This window comes from Musa acuminata, chromosome BXJ2-4, assembly GCF_036884655.1.
Source record: "Musa acuminata AAA Group cultivar baxijiao chromosome BXJ2-4, Cavendish_Baxijiao_AAA, whole genome shotgun sequence".
Taxonomy (NCBI): Eukaryota; Viridiplantae; Streptophyta; class Magnoliopsida; order Zingiberales; family Musaceae; genus Musa; species Musa acuminata.
This window is the reverse complement of record NC_088341.1, coordinates 42,716,026-42,735,778: the sequence shown is the minus strand read 5'-3', so window position 1 is coordinate 42,735,778 and position 19,753 is coordinate 42,716,026. Positions and strand designations below refer to the sequence as shown.

Sequence of the window (19,753 nt, the reverse complement as noted above, 5' to 3'; positions counted from 1 at the left end):
CTCCCTCACCTCCGCTTCTACTATCTCTTACCTCTAACTCTTTATCTTCCTCCGTCGCTTCTTATTCCTCGACAAGCTAACCGAGGAGAGTGAGCGGGTGCGGGAGGGCTATATGGACCAGCTCAACAACTCCTTCCGCCTGCTCTTTGTCTTTGTAATGTTATGCTTCATGGGGGAGGCGGCTTACCAGGTATGATAGTACTCGTTAGGATCGATGCAAGTGTCGTTCAAGGTGGCGGGCAACGCCAAGGTGGGTGACATGGTAACGTGTATCCTAGAGCTAGTGTGTTTGACCATCATATTGTAGGTGTAGTGTGTGGGGGCGCAAGAGAATATAAAATGGGAGGTAATGGGGACAAAGACAATAAAAATAAGAAAGAGGGACCAAGAGACACTACGTGTCTAGTGTCAGACTGGTCGACGTACATCCACCTGAGGCAAGACCGAAAGCTAAGCTCGTCATCAGCGCAGCATATGCTACATGTATATGATGCCTTCCTAGGCAGCAGTGACTCAATGCTGCTGTTGGTGGTCGCTTCCACAACGACGCCTCCTCCCATCATCGATGGATGTCTTAATTTTTTTTTAGATTTAAATCACACATATTATTATATTAATAGTTTCTTATGAGTCAATATGTCATGTAAGCAGACTCTAACATCTATTAACTTAAACTTGACATGAGGAGCTTATATGTTATATTTTTAAAAATATATGGTTCATTTTAGACATGAGTAAACCATAGGGACTTAAGAGGTCCATGACCAAAACCATATGAGTCAAAGTGGACATTAATTATAAATTATACGTGTCATTATATTAATAGTTTATTATGAGTCTACATATCATGTAAGCATACTCTAATGTCTGTTAACTCAAACTTGATCAAATAGACTTATATGTTATATTTTAAAAAATGTAAAGATTATTTTCAACACGAGTAAGCCATCAGAGCCCAAGAGATCATAAGCTAAAATATGCCTTAACCCATTAATATATATTATATGATTGTAGAATAAATTATAAGATATATATATATATATATATTCTATGATTGAATAATGTAAGATAATTGTTTTTTTCAAGGTATAATGAAAAAAAAAAAAGATCATTCAAATAATGCATGATATGTTCTCAAGTGGGTTGGGCCTAATAAAATGGTGATCGTCACAGCCTTCACATTTGTAGTCACCTCGCTAGTCTGTTGATTAGGAGTTCTATAAGATACGAAACTTCAAGATGCTAAGGAGGCTTCGGCAGAAAGGGAGGAACACTCTTTCTTCTGTACTTCGATTGAAGTATCCTAAATACATTCTCTTGACATGGAGTTATAAATTAAGTGATAATTTATCCTCAATAATCTACTATGCCGACAAGCAAAGTTCCTATGTGACTATAATATATATTCTCTGGTCATCTTCTACCTTCTCACACCATACCTTGTACAAACTCTCTTGAGCTGTTGGAACATGTTGTCATCGTCTCCTACCTAATCACTTCAGAAAGTTCGCATTGCAGCTTCTTGCTTAAAACATCTACTGCACGTTGGAGGTGAAGTTGGCCTGGCCACCGAGGTGTGGGCCTTCTGCTCCCTGGGTTGCATCATTCTGGCTCATCTGCTGTGATGGTTCTCAACGAGCCACTGTTTCCTCTCTACATGAGCTTTCACCATGGTTGGATTTACCAACAGAGTTGTTTGCGCATCTTTCTCTTAGTCCACTTCACGTCATAGTGTTTCTTCGCATGGATTCTGTGCTCATTCTCTATTGATATAGACACGATGAATTGTGTCCAAATATATTATTTTGAGATTTTAACGAGGATAGATATGTAAAAAAAATCCCCAAGAAAAATAGAGTGTGGTGTCAATGATGAACAGTGAAACATGACTTTATGGACGATCAATCAATCCAAAGTGTGCAAATGTCAACAATGTACAAGAAAATATAATATATGTGGCTCAAATCTTGATAATATGTATGGTAAGATAGTTGACTACTTTGGAGACTTGATAATTAATTGCTTTGTCAAGCTAATTACTTCCTGCTGTGCTCATGTTCCATGATCATCGAAGCACGCATTTACTCCGAATGAACTATTAGCTACTCACCTTTTACGTTTAATTTGTATTTTTTGAGGCATTTCTTACAGCATTTCTTTGTAGGGAAGGACAAATATTCACTATTAAAGCACATGCAGCCGATGATATATGATCTATCTGGGACCAGTCAATCAACCAGTCGTCGTCGTCATCATCATCTGGGACTTACTGTTGTACAATCCCATGAGCCATGCATCAAAGAAGTGAATCGCAAAGATAGCGATGTACAGATCAAAAACACAAAGACCAGTCGTAGAGTTCAACGAGTCTGCATGACAAAGTTACTAATTCTTCTGTGTCAGATTTGAGATCTGGCGAGACTTCCAAGCACACAACTTCCTGTGCATGCTGCCTCCTCGTCGTCGGACGAGCTCGACGTTTCGTCTCCTCCTGGCATCCCGCATGCACGCATGGAGTCATTACGGCAGCATCTAAGCTTTTCGTGCAGGAGAAGAAGCTGAACCCCTCTTCCAATCCCACGCAACGACGAACGCGTGTTCCGCGCTCTTTTTCCACAAGAATATGCTTTGCTTAATGTAGTCGAAAAGCCTAAAGCGAACTCCTTTTCGTCGTCACCTCCAATAATTCAGATCCCGAATCGACTCCTCGAGTCGGCAAAGCAAGTCAATCGTCAATACTAAATAATAGGGAATTTCCACTGACGAGAACACTTGGCAGTCTCTCAGTGGAGGAGTAGGAAAGAAATCGTACGAACGGGTAGAACGCAAAGCTGTTTTAAGTTGGTGAAGAGCGGCAATGGCGAAGAGCGAAGGAACGGGGAAGAAAGATAACTCAGTGTTTGGAATATGGATCAGCTTATCTTCTCATGGTCTATTGCTGATGTCCTCAACAACGATCTCTTCAAGAATAAGGTTCTACGTCATGCTCTCTCCTTGTAATCTGCTGCTGCTGCTGCTGGATTTGATGTGTTCTCTTGCTTCATTATTATCTCTCATGATCGACTTTTAGATTACTGCAGTCGAAAGACCACTTCCGGGCTTCTTTGTTGCGTTACTTAGTCCTATCACATGCTCGTTATATTCATCTTGACTTCCCTCTGTTTCTTTCATCTTTCCCCTGTCGCTGATTGGCTTCACACCATGGGATTGAGATGGCTGAAATGGTTTTTGTTTGTTGTGTTTCATGTTCGAACGCTCAGTTCAAAGTTCTTTCTCTACAGAAAGATTTTTTGTTTGAAGGTATCAACATTAAAGTGTAATTCGCAGGCAAAAAAGCGTTGTAATGAGCAAAGTTGTGATGATCAAAGGTATCAACAATATCTTCAAAAAATGCAATACCTCCATTGTAAGATTACTTGCTTACGATCCATTAAATGTATGGTATAGGTATAAATATGACATTTTATTGGGAATATGAAAGTAAAAGAGTTTGTAACTGCTAATATTATGTAATGTATCAGGTTAAGATCTCAGAAGATGTAAAAAGAAGATCTCATAAGATGTTCTTGGTCGCTCTCTGTTTGAGCTCTGTTGGTTGCTGATTGTTCTTTTTTGCTCTGTCGATTGTGCTATATGCACCATATACAATTAACACTTATAGAAACAGAAGGGAAAGAGAAAGAAAAGCAATCTTTTTGCTTTTGTGATTCATCAAACTATACCATTTGCTTCATCAGCATGTCGTATAGTATAATGCAACGGTTGTATAATGGTTTATGCAAAGTTATGTACCATAGTCAGTGAATGTGGCTTTACCTTTAATGAATACTCTTGAATGAGCCTGACAAAGAACTCAAATTTGTTATAAATCACTTGCCTAGTATTTATATTGTATACATCTTCAGGTGGAGATGATACCAAAGACTTTTGATACCACCGAAAGTTACTTCAGTTCATTTACTTATCCATTGATGGAAGAAGTGCGCGCTGAAGTGTGCTCCAGCTTGGAATCTATATCTCAAGCACATTTCGTCAAAATAGAACACCTCCGGTGCACAAAGCGGAAGGAGCACATCTATTCCATTTTAATTGCACCACCATTTCACACTGCATCAGCTGGAAGCAATGCTATTTATAGTCCCCACAAAGGAGACATTCTTGTTCTGTCAGAATTTAAACCTTCAGATGTTTCTGATCTGACAAAGAGTGGGCAATCTTATCGCCTTGTTTCGGTTTTTAAGGATGAATTTGATGATTTACCACCCAATACTTATGTAATCAGAGCTTCAGAGGAAATTGATGAAGCGAAGTATAACAGCAGCGACAACAACAAACAGAGAAGTAACCTGTTTGCATTTTACCTGGTAAACGCAATAACATACAATCGAATTTGGAGGGCAATCGACGTTGGGCTGGCTGCTAAGGGAAATTTAAGTCTCGTTCTTAAGGTGTTGCAAGTTGATCCAAAGGTATGCTGATACTGCAAATACATGTTCAATTTTGGTTACTATTGAGTCCATTTGGTATCTGTTTTTATTTATTTGTGACAGGATGCAGAAGATTGTAGTTACTCACTGTTCAATGTTGTTCGAAGAATCCAAGGCATTGACTTGGGCTGTTGTTTATCCAATTTAAATCTTAACGAGTCTCAGACTGATGCAATATTGAGTTGCATATCTGCACGACACCGCAACAAGAAATCAATAAACCTTATTTGGGGACCCCCTGGTACTGGAAAGACGAAAACAATCAGTGGCTTGGTTTGGCTTCTGGATCTACTGAGATGCAGGACGTTAATATGTGCACCTACAAATACTGCAGTCAAAGAAGTTGCTTTACGGTTGTTGAAATTGGTGAAGCAATTTTCTGGCAACAGACGTTGTCGCTTGGGAGATGTGGTATTGTTTGGCAATGAAGAAAGGATGAGAATCAGTGATGACCTGCGGGATGTGTTTCTGGATTTCCGGATAAAAAGTATCCGAGAATCTTTTGCACTGAAAACTGGATGGAAGCATTGCTTGAGTTCAATGCTTGAGTTTTTTGAAGATGGTGTTTCTCTACACCAAAAGTTTTTACATGACAGAAAAGTCAGTGAGTGTAACAAAGACATTTCAAAAGAAAAACAGGATGGTTATGAGGATAAAATGTTTTCAGATGATGAATTGGGCGATGACGAAGAGGCTTTTCTATCATTTGCTAGGAGAAATTTCGGGGTCCGTTCAAAGCAAATCTGTAGTTGTTTCAAGATGTTGTATCTGCATATACCTAGAGAAGCATTGTCAGAAAGTAACTGCAAAGACATTTTAATTCTTTTTGATTTACTTAAGGAATTTGAGAACCTTCTCTGCAAGGTAGATGCCGGCAGTAAACTGAAGGAAATATTTCAATCCCGTGAAGAAAAGGTGGAAGAAATGGTAAATTTCGGAGGAGCCACATCATTCATGATTCGTAGAACTAGAGCCTCTTGTTGCAAAATCTTAAGAGCTCTTGAGAAGTCACTGAAACAACTTCCTCCAATCTCCAGCAAAGGTGCCATCAAGAATTTTTGTTTGCAAAATGCTAACATCATTTTGTGTACTGCATCGACTTCAGCCGGATTAAACAAATTAGAGACCAAGAAACCATTTGAGATGGTAGTCATTGATGAAGCTGCACAGTTGAAGGAATGTGAATCATTAATACCTTTGCAAATATTATGGTTAAACCATGCAGTTCTTATTGGTGATGAGTGCCAGTTGCCTGCTATGGTTCGAAGCAAGGTCCAAGTTCTTATGATCTTATCATTGTTGTTATTTACATGTTTCAATCTGTGACAATATTGGAGCTCCTGTTTCTGCAATTCCACATAAAACCAGTTTCACTCTAAATAATTTGGCTGCAAGTATTTAGTTCTACATAAAACCAGTCTATCCAAAAGGATTTACTTTTACTACACTGCCTATTAACTATCATGTTTCCTTGCAAAGCAAAATTTTTAAATGTTTCTTTGTTTTTGTTTCTTTTCTCAGGCTGCTGAAAATTCACTGTTTGGAAGGAGTCTATTTGAAAGGCTGAGTTCATTAGGGCATAAGAAACACCTGCTAAACATGCAGTACAGGATGCACCCTCAGATAAGTTTGTTTCCAAATACCAATTTCTATGACAAAAAAATTATGGATGCACCAAATGTCATTGGAAAGAATCATGAACGAAAATATCTTCCAGGCCCTATGTATGGTCCTTATTCATTTATAAACATCGACCACGGAATGGAGAGCTTTGATAGTCTTGGACGAAGCAGAAAAAATGAGGTTGAAATAGTTGTTATCTTGCAAATATTGAGAAATCTTCATAAAGGTGACTATTGTAGCATTCATAAGTTCATCTTCACTTATGAGTTTTTTTTTCTTCGAATTTTTTATTAAAAAGTTCTGGCCCATAAACTTGTTGAAATATTTCTAGTTTCCACCAATTTACTCTTGCTTCTGTCATTGGTGGCTGATCTTGTGCTAATGTTTTTAGTTGATCTCCAGCTTCATTTACTATGTTTTTCATGACACATAATAGTAAATTTTATACATAATGTATGAAAGCTCCAGAAAGTCAAGCCTTTGAGACTATGACAGTCCTCCTTTCCTGTCTTTTTCTCAAGCTATTTCTCTGTTCCAAGAAATTATGGTTGCTAAAATAGAATGATCTCTAATTTTTTGAATTTCTTGATCCACAGTAACTAGTGTTTTTTAATTATTTTCATATTTCTAATGGTGATTACTACTTCTACCTGCAGCAAGTTCCAGAACACAAAAAGAGCTTAGTGTTGGCATTATATGTCCATACACTGCTCAAGTTCTTGCAATTCGAGGAAAGCTAGGGAAAACGTATCAGTCGAATTCACTCATGTCGGTTAAAGTTAATTCTGTTGATGGTTTTCAAGGCAGCGAGGAGGATGTTATTATACTTTGCACTGTGAGGTCCAATGCTGATGGTTCTGTTGGATTCCTTTCCAATCTTAATCGTGCCAATGTTGCTTTGACTCGAGCAAGGTACCTCAATGCTGTTTCAGTGGTGTTAATTGTTTGTTTCCCTTTTGAGTTCTGGATTGTTTTGACATGCAGACATTGCCTTTGGGTTGTGGGCAATGGACCAACCTTAATTAGCAGTGGATCAATTTGGGCAAAATTAGTGTTTGATGCAAAGTCTCGCCAATGCTTTTTTAACGCAATGGAGGATGAAGATATTGCTTCTGCAATCTTTAGATCAGACTCTGATCCAAGGAGCATTGATTCTCTTAACATGGATGGCTTATACATTAGCAGAAAATCTAAAAAGGTGTTATCCTTACTGCAAATATTATTAAAATCAAGAGCTTCAGAGAGTTACTAAAATGGAATCTAGATCTTCTGTAGTTGAAACTTCAGCAGAAATTCAATTTTCTTATCCCATAGTTAGTATCATACTGAATTAATCAGAGTACATCATTTTCCAATGTTTTCCAGGTTAAAAATGTTAAAAAATTGGTTTTCTAATTGTCTGTTTGCTAGATGTTGTTCAAATTAGCTACCTGTGAAACTCAGTACCTTCAGACAACCCTTAGAACTGAGAAACTCAGATTTTTTTTTCTTAGCATATCTGTCATATCCTGATTTCATGAAAAGTTCATGTGCAAATCATTTCATCTTATTCCAAAGAAAATGGTTCACTCACAGATGGTTTTTTCTTAACATGTCTGCCATATCCTGATTACATGTCAAGTTCATGCGCAAATCATTTCATCTTGTTCCAAAGAAAATTGTTCCCATTGTTGCACAAACAGATGAAGCTTCATATAGATTTGCCCCAACAGTGTCTTGGTTTCATGATCTTTGGAACCTTGTATTTGATGATCAACATCAATGGATGAACAGTGATCAGGGAAACTATTACTGTGTTTTTAATAATTTATGAATGTACTGCTGCTATCAGGTCTCGCGGATAGTTTAGTCACAGCTCCTTAAATCGAGTGCCTATGCTTCTAGCTTATTGAGAACATGGAAATATCATCAGTTCAATCACTTCATAAATGTACTGATGCCCATGTTTTTAGATGATCATAATCCTGAGGATGCATTGATACTTTTGCATTAGGTTCTGATTTAGCTATCTAGTGTTCCAGACATGTAAATGATTCATTGTTCAATTTTTCATCATACAATATTTTACTGATGGCCATGTATTTGCTTCTGCATTCTTCAAGAATGACAAAGTTACAGGAACTTCAAACTCTCTTCCAGCATCATCAAGTAAACCTCAGGTCTCCAAAGGGAAGGGGTTGGCAACTTCACATAATTCAGTCAAACACAATGATGATTCTGTGGCTTATTTAAGGTTTGTTTTCATCAGGTGTCATCTCTCATCTTATAAGTTGTCACACTTTCCGGCTCCACTAGAGCATTCCCTTCGTTTCTGTTACATATTAACCGTAGTGCTTCTTTGACCAGTATATTGTGAATTGCCATACTTCGTTTACACATTGTTGTTGCACATTGCATCTTTGAGTAGTGATTGCAAGTATTATTAATTTATATAAATTAACATTTAAATTGGTAAACAAAAATTCCGATTGCCTTCTGCTATGATAGTTGAGAAATGTGTGAAAAAAGATTGAGGTTTTTGTGATGTTCAATTCAGACCTGAACCATTGCATTAAATCAGAAGCAGGGAATGAAAAATATTGAAGAGATATTCCTTAATATTTTTTATGACTGTGTAGCATTGCATGGAATGCCACATCTGAGAGCTCAATATATATCCCCTCCTAATGTCCACATATAGGTTTGAGTAGATAGATCATAAAGTAGAGAGTAAGTGATTCACTATCCGGAAATTTTGTTGGTTGAACTTTTCATATTGTTTTTAGCTGGAGTACGTTTCGGGTAATAACTTGGAGATATTATTTTAACTGACTGAAGAATAAACCAATTTTCTTGCTGTGGCTGAATTTATGCATAAAATTCAGCTGGAGTCACGATATGATGTTAACTAAGTAAAGAATAAGTTTGACATATTAATTTGGTAATTTTGTATATATTTTATCTCTGGTATGGTACTATTATTGAATTTTCTGTTCTTGCAGAAGTTTACCTAAATTGATATATGTGTGCATGTTAGCAAGGACTATTAAGCAGTTTTTGAACCCCAAATTAGTGTTTTTACATTTTCAACTAACATTTATTATCTTCATTTGTTCTATGTCATGAAACAATAATAATGTGATAATCTTACTTCATTTTTGTGTGAAATTGCAGAAAGCAGGAACCTCAGAGGAATAATGAATGTTCGAAGGTCGTGTATAGGCCTGTTAGTTCTGGTAGAAATTTACCTGGAGAGAACTCTTTAGGTTCAGTTAATCTTGGAAGGAATGTGAATATTGCAGGTTTAATGACGACGTGAGGATCCATCCTAAATACTTGGGTTTTTTCATTTAATAGTTTTTATAATGCTTTAAAATTTTGATCTTGCATGTTGTTGTACAAGTTATCGATGCTATATTTCTCATTTTACATATAATATATTGTATTTTATTGTGCATTTAGTTCATGTATTGGCAATGTATAATATGAGGCTCCAAAGACTCGTGAACAAACACAAGGCTCAGCTACTTCTTATATAATGGCATACAAAGATAAAAGGGTTTTCTCTTGCAATTTGGTGCATCCCAATCATCATAACGATAGTGTTTCAGACTCTTCAAATGTATAGCAACTAGCTAAATTTATGTGTCTAATTCAATTGCTACATTCCAGTACACGATGCAGAGATGAAAACTAGAGTTCTTTGGTTCATAATACTTGTTCCTTTTTTTGTTTTCAATATTAATCTAGCAGTTCTCATCCAAATCTGTCCTGAGTCATTCTCTCATGATACAGTAAATTTGAAGATTCAGAAATCCACAAAGCTTCTGAAGTTGATCTGCTAGAAAAGGATACTTGTGGTTTGGAGTACATGTGAGTTCTTATACTTCTAACATTAAATTACTTTTTATGTTAATTTTGATTGCTAACTCTTTTACTGTGACTTTTGTTCAATACAGATCTAGTGAATCTAGTGATGAAGAACTTGGTCAACGTCAGACGTTTGATACTCCAGTTTCAGAAATTGGGTTAGATACTTAAAATGTTTTCTTTAAATGACTTTACAAAAGCCTGACTTTAAATGTATATGCTAAATTACCATTTTAAAGCTTTTGCTTGACCGTGTTCTACTACCTTAATCTCAGTTGAATTTGTTATTTTGCTCTTTCTTTTTCTTCCGATCCATGCATGAAGCACTTGGTCAGTATCAGAAAATTGTTACTTCAGTTTCAGAAACAGGGTTTTAGACATTTAGCATTCTGTTTGATTAACTTCTTCTTTTTTTTGCTGTCATGATGAATGAACAGAAATATGCTGTCATATTTGTAGATAGTATTTTTGTTTTTGTTTGAACATGTTTTTCTGAACATTTTTTATGTAATCATAATAATACTGTGTCTGATTAATACTACTTGGACAGCAACACTACACCATACTTATATACTTCTTTGTATGAAAAACTCCTTCACTGTTGTTCTAATGCTGTTTATCATACTTTTAAATTTACCACAGAATTTCTTTTTTCCCATTCTGTTTCATTTCTCTATTCCTTTCTGATCGCTTATAAATGTAAAACTTTTTTCTTAAGTGTAACTTTCTTGTTCCAGGGACTTGGATACGCCAACGATCTGTAAGCTGATCAAAATTGTTGCTGGTCTACTTGGTCATAAGGTTAGCATGTTTAATATGATTATGTTGACACATCGTTTTGTTTCAAATAAACATTTTCTTCTGCATTTGGTTTCTTAACTTCATATGTTGTCATGTTTAACTAAATTTGTCTATAATGCCAACATAATCTTGTGGTTCCTTAGCTATTGTACATCAAATAAAATTGTTTTTCATGGGCATTCATGTTATAATTTTTTTGATGATCGTAGGCAGCAGTATGTATTTCAGTGTGTCGGTCATACTAATGTTGCAGCTCATTGCAATAGACATAATAAATGATCTTTTTTAATCAAACAATGAGTCAAATTTATATGCCTAGAAGCTGAATTATACCAATGTTGTTTGTAATGATGCTATAGAAAGTGACTCAAGTAGCTTCACAGAATAAAAATTAAGATTATGATAGTATTAAGCTACTCTAATATGCTAATATGAACTAGTAATTTCTTGACTAGTGCAAGTAGATAGATAAAAACTTAATGTATACTGCTAGGATGTTCTCCAGTTGAATAAAACTATGATCATATTGAAGTTAAAATTTTAAATCTTGTCGTGAATTTTATCAACTTGTGCTGTTTGGTTGCACTTTTTTGATTTGTTATCAGCTGTTGAAGACTAACAATTATATGTTTTACTTCATTATGGCAGTAAGATGCAGGTAGATTAGTATGATGTTATTGGCCCGAATGGATGGGTCAACTTGATCAGTATTTTGGCTTTGCTGGTGGACTACCAGGGACACCACTATTTTGTGGCTATACCTCTATTTTGACTCTTTCAAGGAGACGATCTTCTCATCTTACTGTGTTCTCCTCCACTAAAACATAATTATTATTTTGTTATTAAATATTTACGGTGGTGTGTCTCTTTCTAAATTTAGTACTTTGGTCTTAATCATCCTATGATCGTATCGTATGTAGCGGCAAATATTTATTGAATGATGATCTTCCTGGAAAGAACAGTTGACTTTTTGTCCAGTGTCAAATATTTACTGAAAGGTGATCTTTCTGGGAAGAACAGTTTGACTTTTCATTTACCGTGATTGGTTTCCCTCAGTAAATCATATTTTGCACCATTACTCAGTCAAGCAGATTGCTGCAGATCCACTGTTTACCACAAAGGATTTTCTCCAGATTAAGTTACAGCCTTTTTCTACCCTTAAGCTGTGACTGAGACAGTCATAGTACCACAATCCAAATGCATTTGTTCTTTTTTCCCTGGAGAAAAATAAGCTTTTCTGATGTCTGAACTATAACTGGAAACCAACATTTGCTGCACTGTTTGTGGAGGAACAATTCAAGTGGATTACTGCATCCTAGACTGATGACAGATAAACATCCTTCAAAATATGATGAAACATGTCATGCAACATCAAGCAGGACAGCTAAATTCTTCTGGATGACTCTGTTGCAGAATTGCAGGAGAATGTCTGCCAAAGAAGTTTATTGCTCGGAAGACAAATGAAGCTGAAAGTTCCATGAATGGAAATGCCCCACCACAGCTGGCTGAATAAGATCATCATAAGCCAATTGAATACACCTTCGTTTGACCAATGGCTTGTCTTTTGGATGAAGTTTCTGTGTAACGATGCAAAACAAGATGAGATAGTATCCCTGCTGATGGCAGAAATGGATTCCAGTAAACTCCACCTGGATCATCATCTGGATCAAACTTTTGTTCTGTAACCCCTTTTTCTTTTCCCATAGGCTGGCATCAATATGACTCGGATGAAATCCAAGAGTAGAAGATTGGAAATGAAGTCACAACATTCAGCAAATGCTTCAAAAACTAGAAACAATTATTTAACCCAGAAAAATCTCATCTTTACTCAATTCTCAGTTTTTGGCAACAAAAAGATACAATTTTTGCACAAACCCTCCAATCCCCGACTTGTACAAAACCTAGAAATCAAAACAAGGAGCAGCTCGGATCCGAGGACGCCGCCGTCGACCTCAGAGGTCTCTGAGAATGGGGAGGAGGTAGAGGAGGGAGGCAACGAAGGAAACGAAGCCGGCGATCTCGGAGGGGGTAACGGCGGCATCCGCGGCAGAGGCGCGCTCCTTGCCCCGCCACCGCCTCGTGAGGAGGTAGAAGGAAGCGAAGAGCAGCACGACGAAGACCCTCGTCGTGTACCGGCTCCGCTGGGGTCGTTCTCCTGCAGCTCGGTCGTCCGGCCCTCTTCCTCCGCTGCCGCCGCTGCCGGCGCCCGCATCCATGGGAAACGCCTGCTTCAGTTGACGACGGAGTACGGGCTCGATCTGATCTGATGCTAGCAATGGCGGAAAGTCTTCTCATATGCTGTGGGCTCAACGGATTACGGCTTTAAATGGGCCGTTGACATGTAAATATATTATGGTGTTCAGTTAACTCTACATTTGATCACATATATTATTCATTTATATTAATAAAATGTATGCTTAAGATTTATTTCAAATTTACAAATCAGGTCAGGTTATAATTAATATCAAATTAAAACCATGTTTGTTCATAATTTAAAATTAAAATGCTAATTATATTTTCAACTCATATTGACAAATGTGAAGTTACGAACTAAATCAATAATATTCGAGTTTTTTTCCCTTAATATGGTTGAATTGGCATAGGTTGAGTTTAACAAGATGGAACACATGATCATATGCAAACTTTACAATGGCATATATGTATACTATTCATATTTGAATTGCAAATTATTTTGACTAATTAATTGACTTAACGCCTGGCCATATGTGGGACCCCATCGACACATCGGATGGTGAACTTTGGGGTGTCGCAAGGTGGTGGGTGTTGGCCGGAAGCAGACCTACGAGTTTGGGGGCAATTGGGTAAATTAATCTTCTTTGGAAGTGCTACGAAGCGGTTACCGCAGCCTGACTCGTCGGAGATGCCGGCCTCGATCCTTCCTCCGAGTTTGGCCGCTCCTCTTCTCTTGTCCCTCGGAATCATCCCCTACACAGACCGCTGAAGAGTAAGCAAAGAGAGGAGAGGAGTGGGGAAGTCTTGGATACTGTTTCCATATCGTCGACACGCGGTAGGTGGAGGTTGGTGGGTGTGGGCCGTCGCATTTTCCTCCGCACCTCGCTTCGGTGAACAGCGCTCGTCAAAGATCTCAAAATATCTTTAAAAAATCTATCTTCTCTCTATCTTCTTGTATTGATCGTGATATGGACGAACACGTGGCTTTGGATTGCGATGTTCCAAATTTTGTGGGGTTTGGGCCTGCTTACATTTTTCCCCTTTTTCCACTGTCGGCGCCGAACACCCTCGCCCCCCCCTTAATCCGTTTCTGAGCGTTTGGGCTTGTGGATTGGTGGGGCTGCTTCCTTGCATATGAAGCAAATTCTTCATCTGGTTTGTATCCCTTCTCCCTTCTTTTTCTCTTTTTCTTTGGTAGATGCGTCCTACGAGTTCTTTATGAATTGGACCGTTGACTACTCTGGATTCGTATGTTTCAACACCATGATCATGATCGTCGGATGTTTTTGTGCTAGTTCTGCGCTCATCTTCTGTAAAAATCTGATCTTGCTGCACTTGTGCAATAATTTTTGGTTTATTTCTGTGGGATTTGCTATATGTATTAATTGTTTGTTCATAGGTTCTTCAAGCAACTGAGGATTGCTCGAAAGGTGAGAGATTCTTTTTGAATAGGTTGGAGGAATGGCAGGGAAAGGAACTGCTGTTGCTAAGAACTACTTTGTGCTGAACACCGGAGATAAGATTCCTGCCATCGGGATCGGAACATGGCAATACGGAGGCGACCTCTGTGTGGAAGCTGTGGCGACTGCGTTGACGGTCGGGTACCGCCACATCGACTGCGCCCATCTCTATGGGAACGAGGTCGAGGTGGGGAAGGCGCTGGCCGTGGCTTTCAAGGGTGGAATCAAGAGGGACGATTTGTTCTTGACCTCAAAACTGTATTGTGCGACTAATTCGCATAAGAGGGTCGAGAATTCTGTGAGAGTTTCGTTGAAGAGCCTGGGGGTCTCCTACTTGGATCTGTATCTTGTGCATTGGCCTGAGTGTTCGGCTTTCGGGGATGCCACTGATCCTTCATGGAAATCGGCAAGTGAGTATCGTCAGTTCTCACAACGGTTAAAGCCGACATGGGAGGCCATGGAAGGTCTTGTGCGGACCGGGCTTGTTCGTGCCATTGGTGTTAGCAATTTTGACATTCACCAGATCAGAGAATTGCTCCAATTTGCAAAAATTGTTCCAGCAGTCAATCAGGTTTGGTTGATGATTCTTTAATTATATTTAATGTTTATTTTATGTCTGTCAAAAAAGAATATAGTCCTTCCGAAGATAAATCATCAGAAGTCTCTTTATATGTAACTATATTAATTGATCTGCACTTTACTAACTGGAGCCTTTCATGTTTAGATTTTGGATGATGTGAAATGGGTTTTAACGAGTAGTGTTATTTTGGGTATACTTCCCTTTGACTCCTAATCAAAGGATGGATTGACCATGTTATACTCTATCTTTTTTTTTTCTTTCTTCATGATTACTAGAGGAGATGAGTCATCTAACCTATATTCTTAGTTGATACTCAAGAATTTTACGTTAGTAGGTGCACTGAGGTCACTGTTGTTCTATGCTTTTCTTGAGCTTTTTTTTTTTTCCTGAATCTGTGTCTATCATTTAAATAAGCTGTCTCTCAAATTTTTTGTGATGTTAACCATGTAAATTGAATACTGAGGGTGAGGCATAGTATCTTATAGCTATCTGCATGAATTTTGATCCAAGATCTCATGATTCAATTATGTAAGTATAGTCCGATTGCCAAGATTATATCAAGTCGTTACAGAATGTCATTGGTAGAGTAGGACTGATAGGAATACAGTTGAGTTTACAATGAAAATTGGATGGAAACTGATGATTTGAGGGACTAAATGTGTCTCCAGGATCTGTGTGTTGGGGATAGTTGATGATCTAAGATGATCATTAAAAATTGGATGCAATGGTTAACGATGAGCAATAATGAAGCGGACTGCTAGAGCTCATCCCAATTCACTTGGATGATACAACTTTTTTCTTTTTTCAATTTAAAGGTGGATGTGAACAACTGCCTATTTGCATGAGCTACTAAAGAGCTTTCCCTATTCTTTGCAAGTTTTGTATTTATATCTGATTGTACAATAAATTGTAGGTGGAGTTGCATCCATTCTGGAGGCAGGATGAACTAGTGAAATTCTGTCGAGAGAAATGCATCCATGTATCTGCTCATACTCCACTCGGAGTACCCACCTCTCGAGTGGTTCCAATGACCAGTCCCGGTCTTTCTGACAGTGGATCAGAGGATGAATCTGGAACTCCTAGAATAACATTCCGAAGGTCAAGATCAGTGCATGGACCAATGATGCAACTTTCTGTTGTTGCAGATATTGCAGAACAACATAACAAGACGCCAGAGCAGGCAAGTTTGAAAAAAAGTACTTAATTTCGATTTTGGGCTTTAGTATTTAATCATTTGGGTCCTATTTACAGCTGTTAATTTCCAAATAACTTAGTGTCTTATATAACTCAGCGATACTTGATGGATGATTTGATCAATGTGTAAAAGAGGAATGAACAAAAATTCTTGGTACTAAGTTAACTTGCAATTCAGACAATAAGGTAATTTAACCATTAGCTTCTCCACTTAGCTCCGTCAGGAAGATTACTTTTGAGTATTATTGCAAGTCCACTTCCTTTAACTTCACGTGTATATTTAATAGGCTTAGTGTAAGGATTTCTTGTCATCTCGGACATGATCAAGTGTGAGGTAAAATATATCTGCAGCATAGGTATCATCCATCAAATCGGGATCATGTTTGATGCTGTGGCATCATTCTGCATCTATTTCACCTTTGTCTTCCGGTTTGTGCATCTTCTTGATGGATTTTCTTCTCAACTTCCTAATAGGTCATTCTGAGGTGGGGACTACAGCGAGGAACCAGTGTCCTGCCATGCAGCATAAATTCTGACAGGATCAGGGAAAACATAGACATCTTCAATTGGTCACTGACAGATGAGGAATGGAATAGGATGAACGGGATTGAACCACAGTTATGTCTTTTCGGAAACGGCCCTGTGAACACATCCGAAACTGGCTTTGTTCCAGCAACTGGTCCTCTTCAGGCCGTGCATGAGATTGAAGATGACACTGAGTAATTCTAAAGGCTTCTATTCATCCAGTCTCAGATACTGTAATCTCTTATTTGAGAAGGCAGCGAATTTGGCACAGCTTTCTGCACACATGTTATGTCTGTCCATGAATCAATCCGTTCAACAGACAAATATCATTTTGTAACTTTGTTTGTTGTTAGCGTAAATTAAGGAAATTACATCATATTGTTGTGGATCTCAATTTCACTATTTAATGTAACAGGTGGACCCCAACAAACATACACACACACACACACACACACACACACACACACACACATATATATATATATATATATATATATATATATATACATCATAAAAAAAAGCATAATATAATAATACACTTCAGTAGCAAACGGTAATAGTTCGCGGGCCATTCCTCTGCAGCAACCCTTGTAATATCACCCTCTTCTTGTGCTCCATCGAGGCGCCATTGGCTTCCGCCTGAGAAATTGCAGGGTCGTCAACCACGGCCGTCATCGTCCTCGGAAGGGGCGGCAGATACGAGCAGGAGAAGAGGCAAATCGCAGCGGTTACAGGGCCGGAAAGAAGCATTACGGCCAACGTCAGTGCCATGACCCATAAGCCGACACACGGCCCAACCACAGCGGCTCGGTCCGGGTCACCGGATTTACTTGCCATAAGCCTGGACCGGTCTTGAGGCTTCCGACGTAATTGGGCCGGTTTGTTGCTCGTGTGAAGATTTGGATGCTTGGATTCGCGGCTGCGTCGCTGTAATAAACATGAAATGAACGGTTGGTGATCATCTGGAATTCTATCTTTAGTTTGAATCCTAATGTGGATCCAATACATGATATATTCATAGACTTGGGTGATTAAGCCCTTTCCAAGCTTATGACTGGATCGGATCTTCGAAGAGTTACGGATCATGATCCGAGTCATCATCAGATGGGCTCGGATGGTGGCCATCGAAGGGCTATGCTTTAAGATTCCCGCAGCCCACGTACATGCGCTGCGGTCTCCTCTTCCATCACCTGCGGCAAGCTCCGACCCCGGCCTTAGCGGCCGCGACCGGAGCACCAAGGTTGAAATCGTCGTCTTCTTGTGAGGTTGTGACCAAAAGAACCACGGAAAGAGCCTCCACTCGGTGCAATCGAGAGTGATACTACTACAGAAACGAAGGAAAACGAAGCAAACATGAGTTACATGGCAAACCTTGGCACAAGACTTAGAGAAGAGACTGTCTCGATCAGCGGCGGCGGCCGGAACATCGACGGCTAGACTCGTCTTCTTTCTCGCCCTCTTCTTTTGAGGTTGTGACCAGGAGAGCCATGGAGCGAGCTTGTGTCCGGAGCAGGCACACAGGGACTGCTGCTTCGGGACATCGGACTGCTCCGACACCGGAGAGCCTTGAAAGCAAGGGAGGCAAGACAGGGACGGCCTCTTCCTGCGTTCAACTCTGGACATTCTTTTAGAAGGGAATGCAATCTTGTAGTCTGAAGCTGTGTTCGATTAAGCTTATATCCATGGGAACCATAGGAATGCTTGTCATCTATCTACTTCTACTGCTCTTCTAATATCAAGCCCCTGTGATCTCATTGAGGGCATCAATCCGAGAGAGATCGCAAGGAAACTTAGAAGAGAAGTGCTTCCCACACATCTCACCTTGAAGTCTTTGGGCCTGGCTGGAGAATAATGATTCTTTTTGTTATTAGTCTCAGCCTCATTTTGCATGATAATTGATTCAGCTTATAATATGCACCAAACATTGAATCGAAAAAGAGAATAACAACATTATGTTCTTCTGATTACCGCTTATTTTGATTTGATCATATTCAAGTATTCATTTAGAGAGGGAGGAATTGTGGTAAGTGGACGCCAATTAACTCTGACGAGTGCAACAAAGAAGTGCTCGGCCACTATGCTGAGCTGACTTGAGGTTGGCCAACCTGCAAGCTATTACATATCTGTAGTGTGTGTAATCTTCCAAAATCGACTCCATATTGAAGTACACAATCTAAATGTTCAGCAGCAACTAAGAGATCAAACATCTTCATGGCAATCAGTGATACTCTCCAAGATATCAAATCTTGCGAGGAACTTATGTCTTTAGAAAATGAAACATGATAGCTAAATATTTAGCCAACTTCATTAAAGCTCAAAATATAATTATTTTTAACATTATAAAAATTCATACATTTTATTTTTTGTATATATATATATATATATATATATATATATTTCCAACTGTAACCCGACCACGACCCAAGTGGTGCTAGTCTTTAGGTTAGCGCAATTAGGTTATATATGGGTTAAGTTGGATGGGATTACACAAATTATACTCAGTTAAAGGGCATTTAAAAAGGTTGAAGTATAAAAATTAATCCTAAATATAAGGTTTTGTTGGGCTCAAGTAGTCGCTTATCGAGCTCGAATTGATCCCTATTAGATCCACTTTGGATTGACTCGATCGTCAAAATTAGTCCACGATTGGTTCGGATCGTCGAACTCGACCCGTTGCTGTCCTATAAATAAGTTTAATCATTGCATATATTTACACTTAGAAAATCCATTCGATCTAAAATGTCAACTATCAATGATTTTTGGTTCTCCACCACAATAAAAACTCTCTCTTTGGCCCATGTAGGTTATATCGTACATAGATAGATTCATCAAGCAACCACATTTATTTGGGTCCAAAGATTTGCATATCCTACGGTGCCCCAACTAAAACACTTTTGGGACCGTCAACGAAGAGCACATCAATAAATACTTAGTCGTCACCACGATACAACTATCCGTGCACATTTCATGAATGATAATCTAACTAATATGTTAGTTATATTTCATGAATGCAATTATAAAAGAGCAATTAGTAATGATGG

The 19,753-nt window shown here is 38.5% G+C and overlaps 2 protein-coding genes across 6 annotated transcripts; both read left to right on the top strand.

Moving 5' to 3' along the window:
- Positions 1 to 2,821: 2,821 nt before the first annotated feature.
- LOC103983436 (uncharacterized) lies at positions 2,822 to 13,116 on the top strand. 4 transcript variants are annotated; one of them, XM_065106253.1, is made up of 13 exons: positions 2,885 to 2,973; positions 3,328 to 3,368; positions 3,906 to 4,469; positions 4,551 to 5,759; positions 6,009 to 6,336; positions 6,767 to 7,022; positions 7,095 to 7,308; positions 8,213 to 8,343; positions 9,264 to 9,404; positions 9,885 to 9,962; positions 10,049 to 10,117; positions 10,697 to 10,760; positions 12,174 to 13,116. In XM_065106253.1, the coding sequence occupies exons 3-13, from the start codon at positions 3,912 to 3,914 to the stop codon at positions 12,222 to 12,224; spliced, it is 3,099 nt and encodes a 1,032-aa protein (XP_064962325.1). In that variant the 5' UTR covers positions 2,885 to 2,973; positions 3,328 to 3,368; positions 3,906 to 3,911; the 3' UTR covers positions 12,225 to 13,116. The 4 variants fall into 4 exon arrangements, with proteins under 4 accessions (XP_064962324.1, XP_009398925.3, XP_064962326.1 ...); XM_065106252.1 differs by lacking the exon at positions 3,328 to 3,368 and having other exon boundaries at positions 2,822 to 2,973; positions 12,174 to 13,115; XM_009400650.3 differs by lacking the exons at positions 3,328 to 3,368; positions 12,174 to 13,116 and adding an exon at positions 11,409 to 11,731 and having other exon boundaries at positions 2,822 to 2,973.
- Positions 13,117 to 13,650: 534 nt separating this feature from the next.
- Positions 13,651 to 17,088, top strand: LOC135611020 (NADPH-dependent aldo-keto reductase, chloroplastic-like). 2 transcript variants are annotated; one of them, XM_065106256.1, is made up of 4 exons: positions 13,651 to 14,108; positions 14,353 to 14,984; positions 15,907 to 16,173; positions 16,662 to 17,088. In XM_065106256.1, the coding sequence occupies exons 2-4, from the start codon at positions 14,415 to 14,417 to the stop codon at positions 16,908 to 16,910; spliced, it is 1,086 nt and encodes a 361-aa protein (XP_064962328.1). In that variant the 5' UTR covers positions 13,651 to 14,108; positions 14,353 to 14,414; the 3' UTR covers positions 16,911 to 17,088. The 2 variants fall into 2 exon arrangements, with proteins under 2 accessions (XP_064962328.1, XP_064962329.1); XM_065106257.1 differs by lacking the exon at positions 13,651 to 14,108 and adding an exon at positions 14,115 to 14,265.
- Positions 17,089 to 19,753: the final 2,665 nt, after the last annotated feature.

What these genes read in the sequence shown, in the direction of transcription:
- LOC103983436 (XM_065106252.1), top strand. Translation starts at nt 2,908, where the DNA reads ATGGATCAGCTTATCTTCTCATGGTCTATTGCTGATGTCCTCAACAAC. An exon ending in ACGATCTCTTCAAGAATAAG is followed by an intron (nt 2,974 to 3,905) that starts GTTCTACGTCAT and finishes ATACATCTTCAG; the next exon opens with GTGGAGATGATACCAAAGAC. An exon ending in ATTGCAGGTTTAATGACGAC is followed by an intron (nt 9,405 to 9,884) that starts GTGAGGATCCAT and finishes CTCATGATACAG; the next exon opens with TAAATTTGAAGATTCAGAAA.
- LOC135611020 (XM_065106256.1), top strand. Translation starts at nt 14,415, where the DNA reads ATGGCAGGGAAAGGAACTGCTGTTGCTAAGAACTACTTTGTGCTGAAC. An exon ending in TTGTTCCAGCAGTCAATCAG is followed by an intron (nt 14,985 to 15,906) that starts GTTTGGTTGATG and finishes AATAAATTGTAG; the next exon opens with GTGGAGTTGCATCCATTCTG. An exon ending in ATAACAAGACGCCAGAGCAG is followed by an intron (nt 16,174 to 16,661) that starts GCAAGTTTGAAA and finishes ACTTCCTAATAG; the next exon opens with GTCATTCTGAGGTGGGGACT.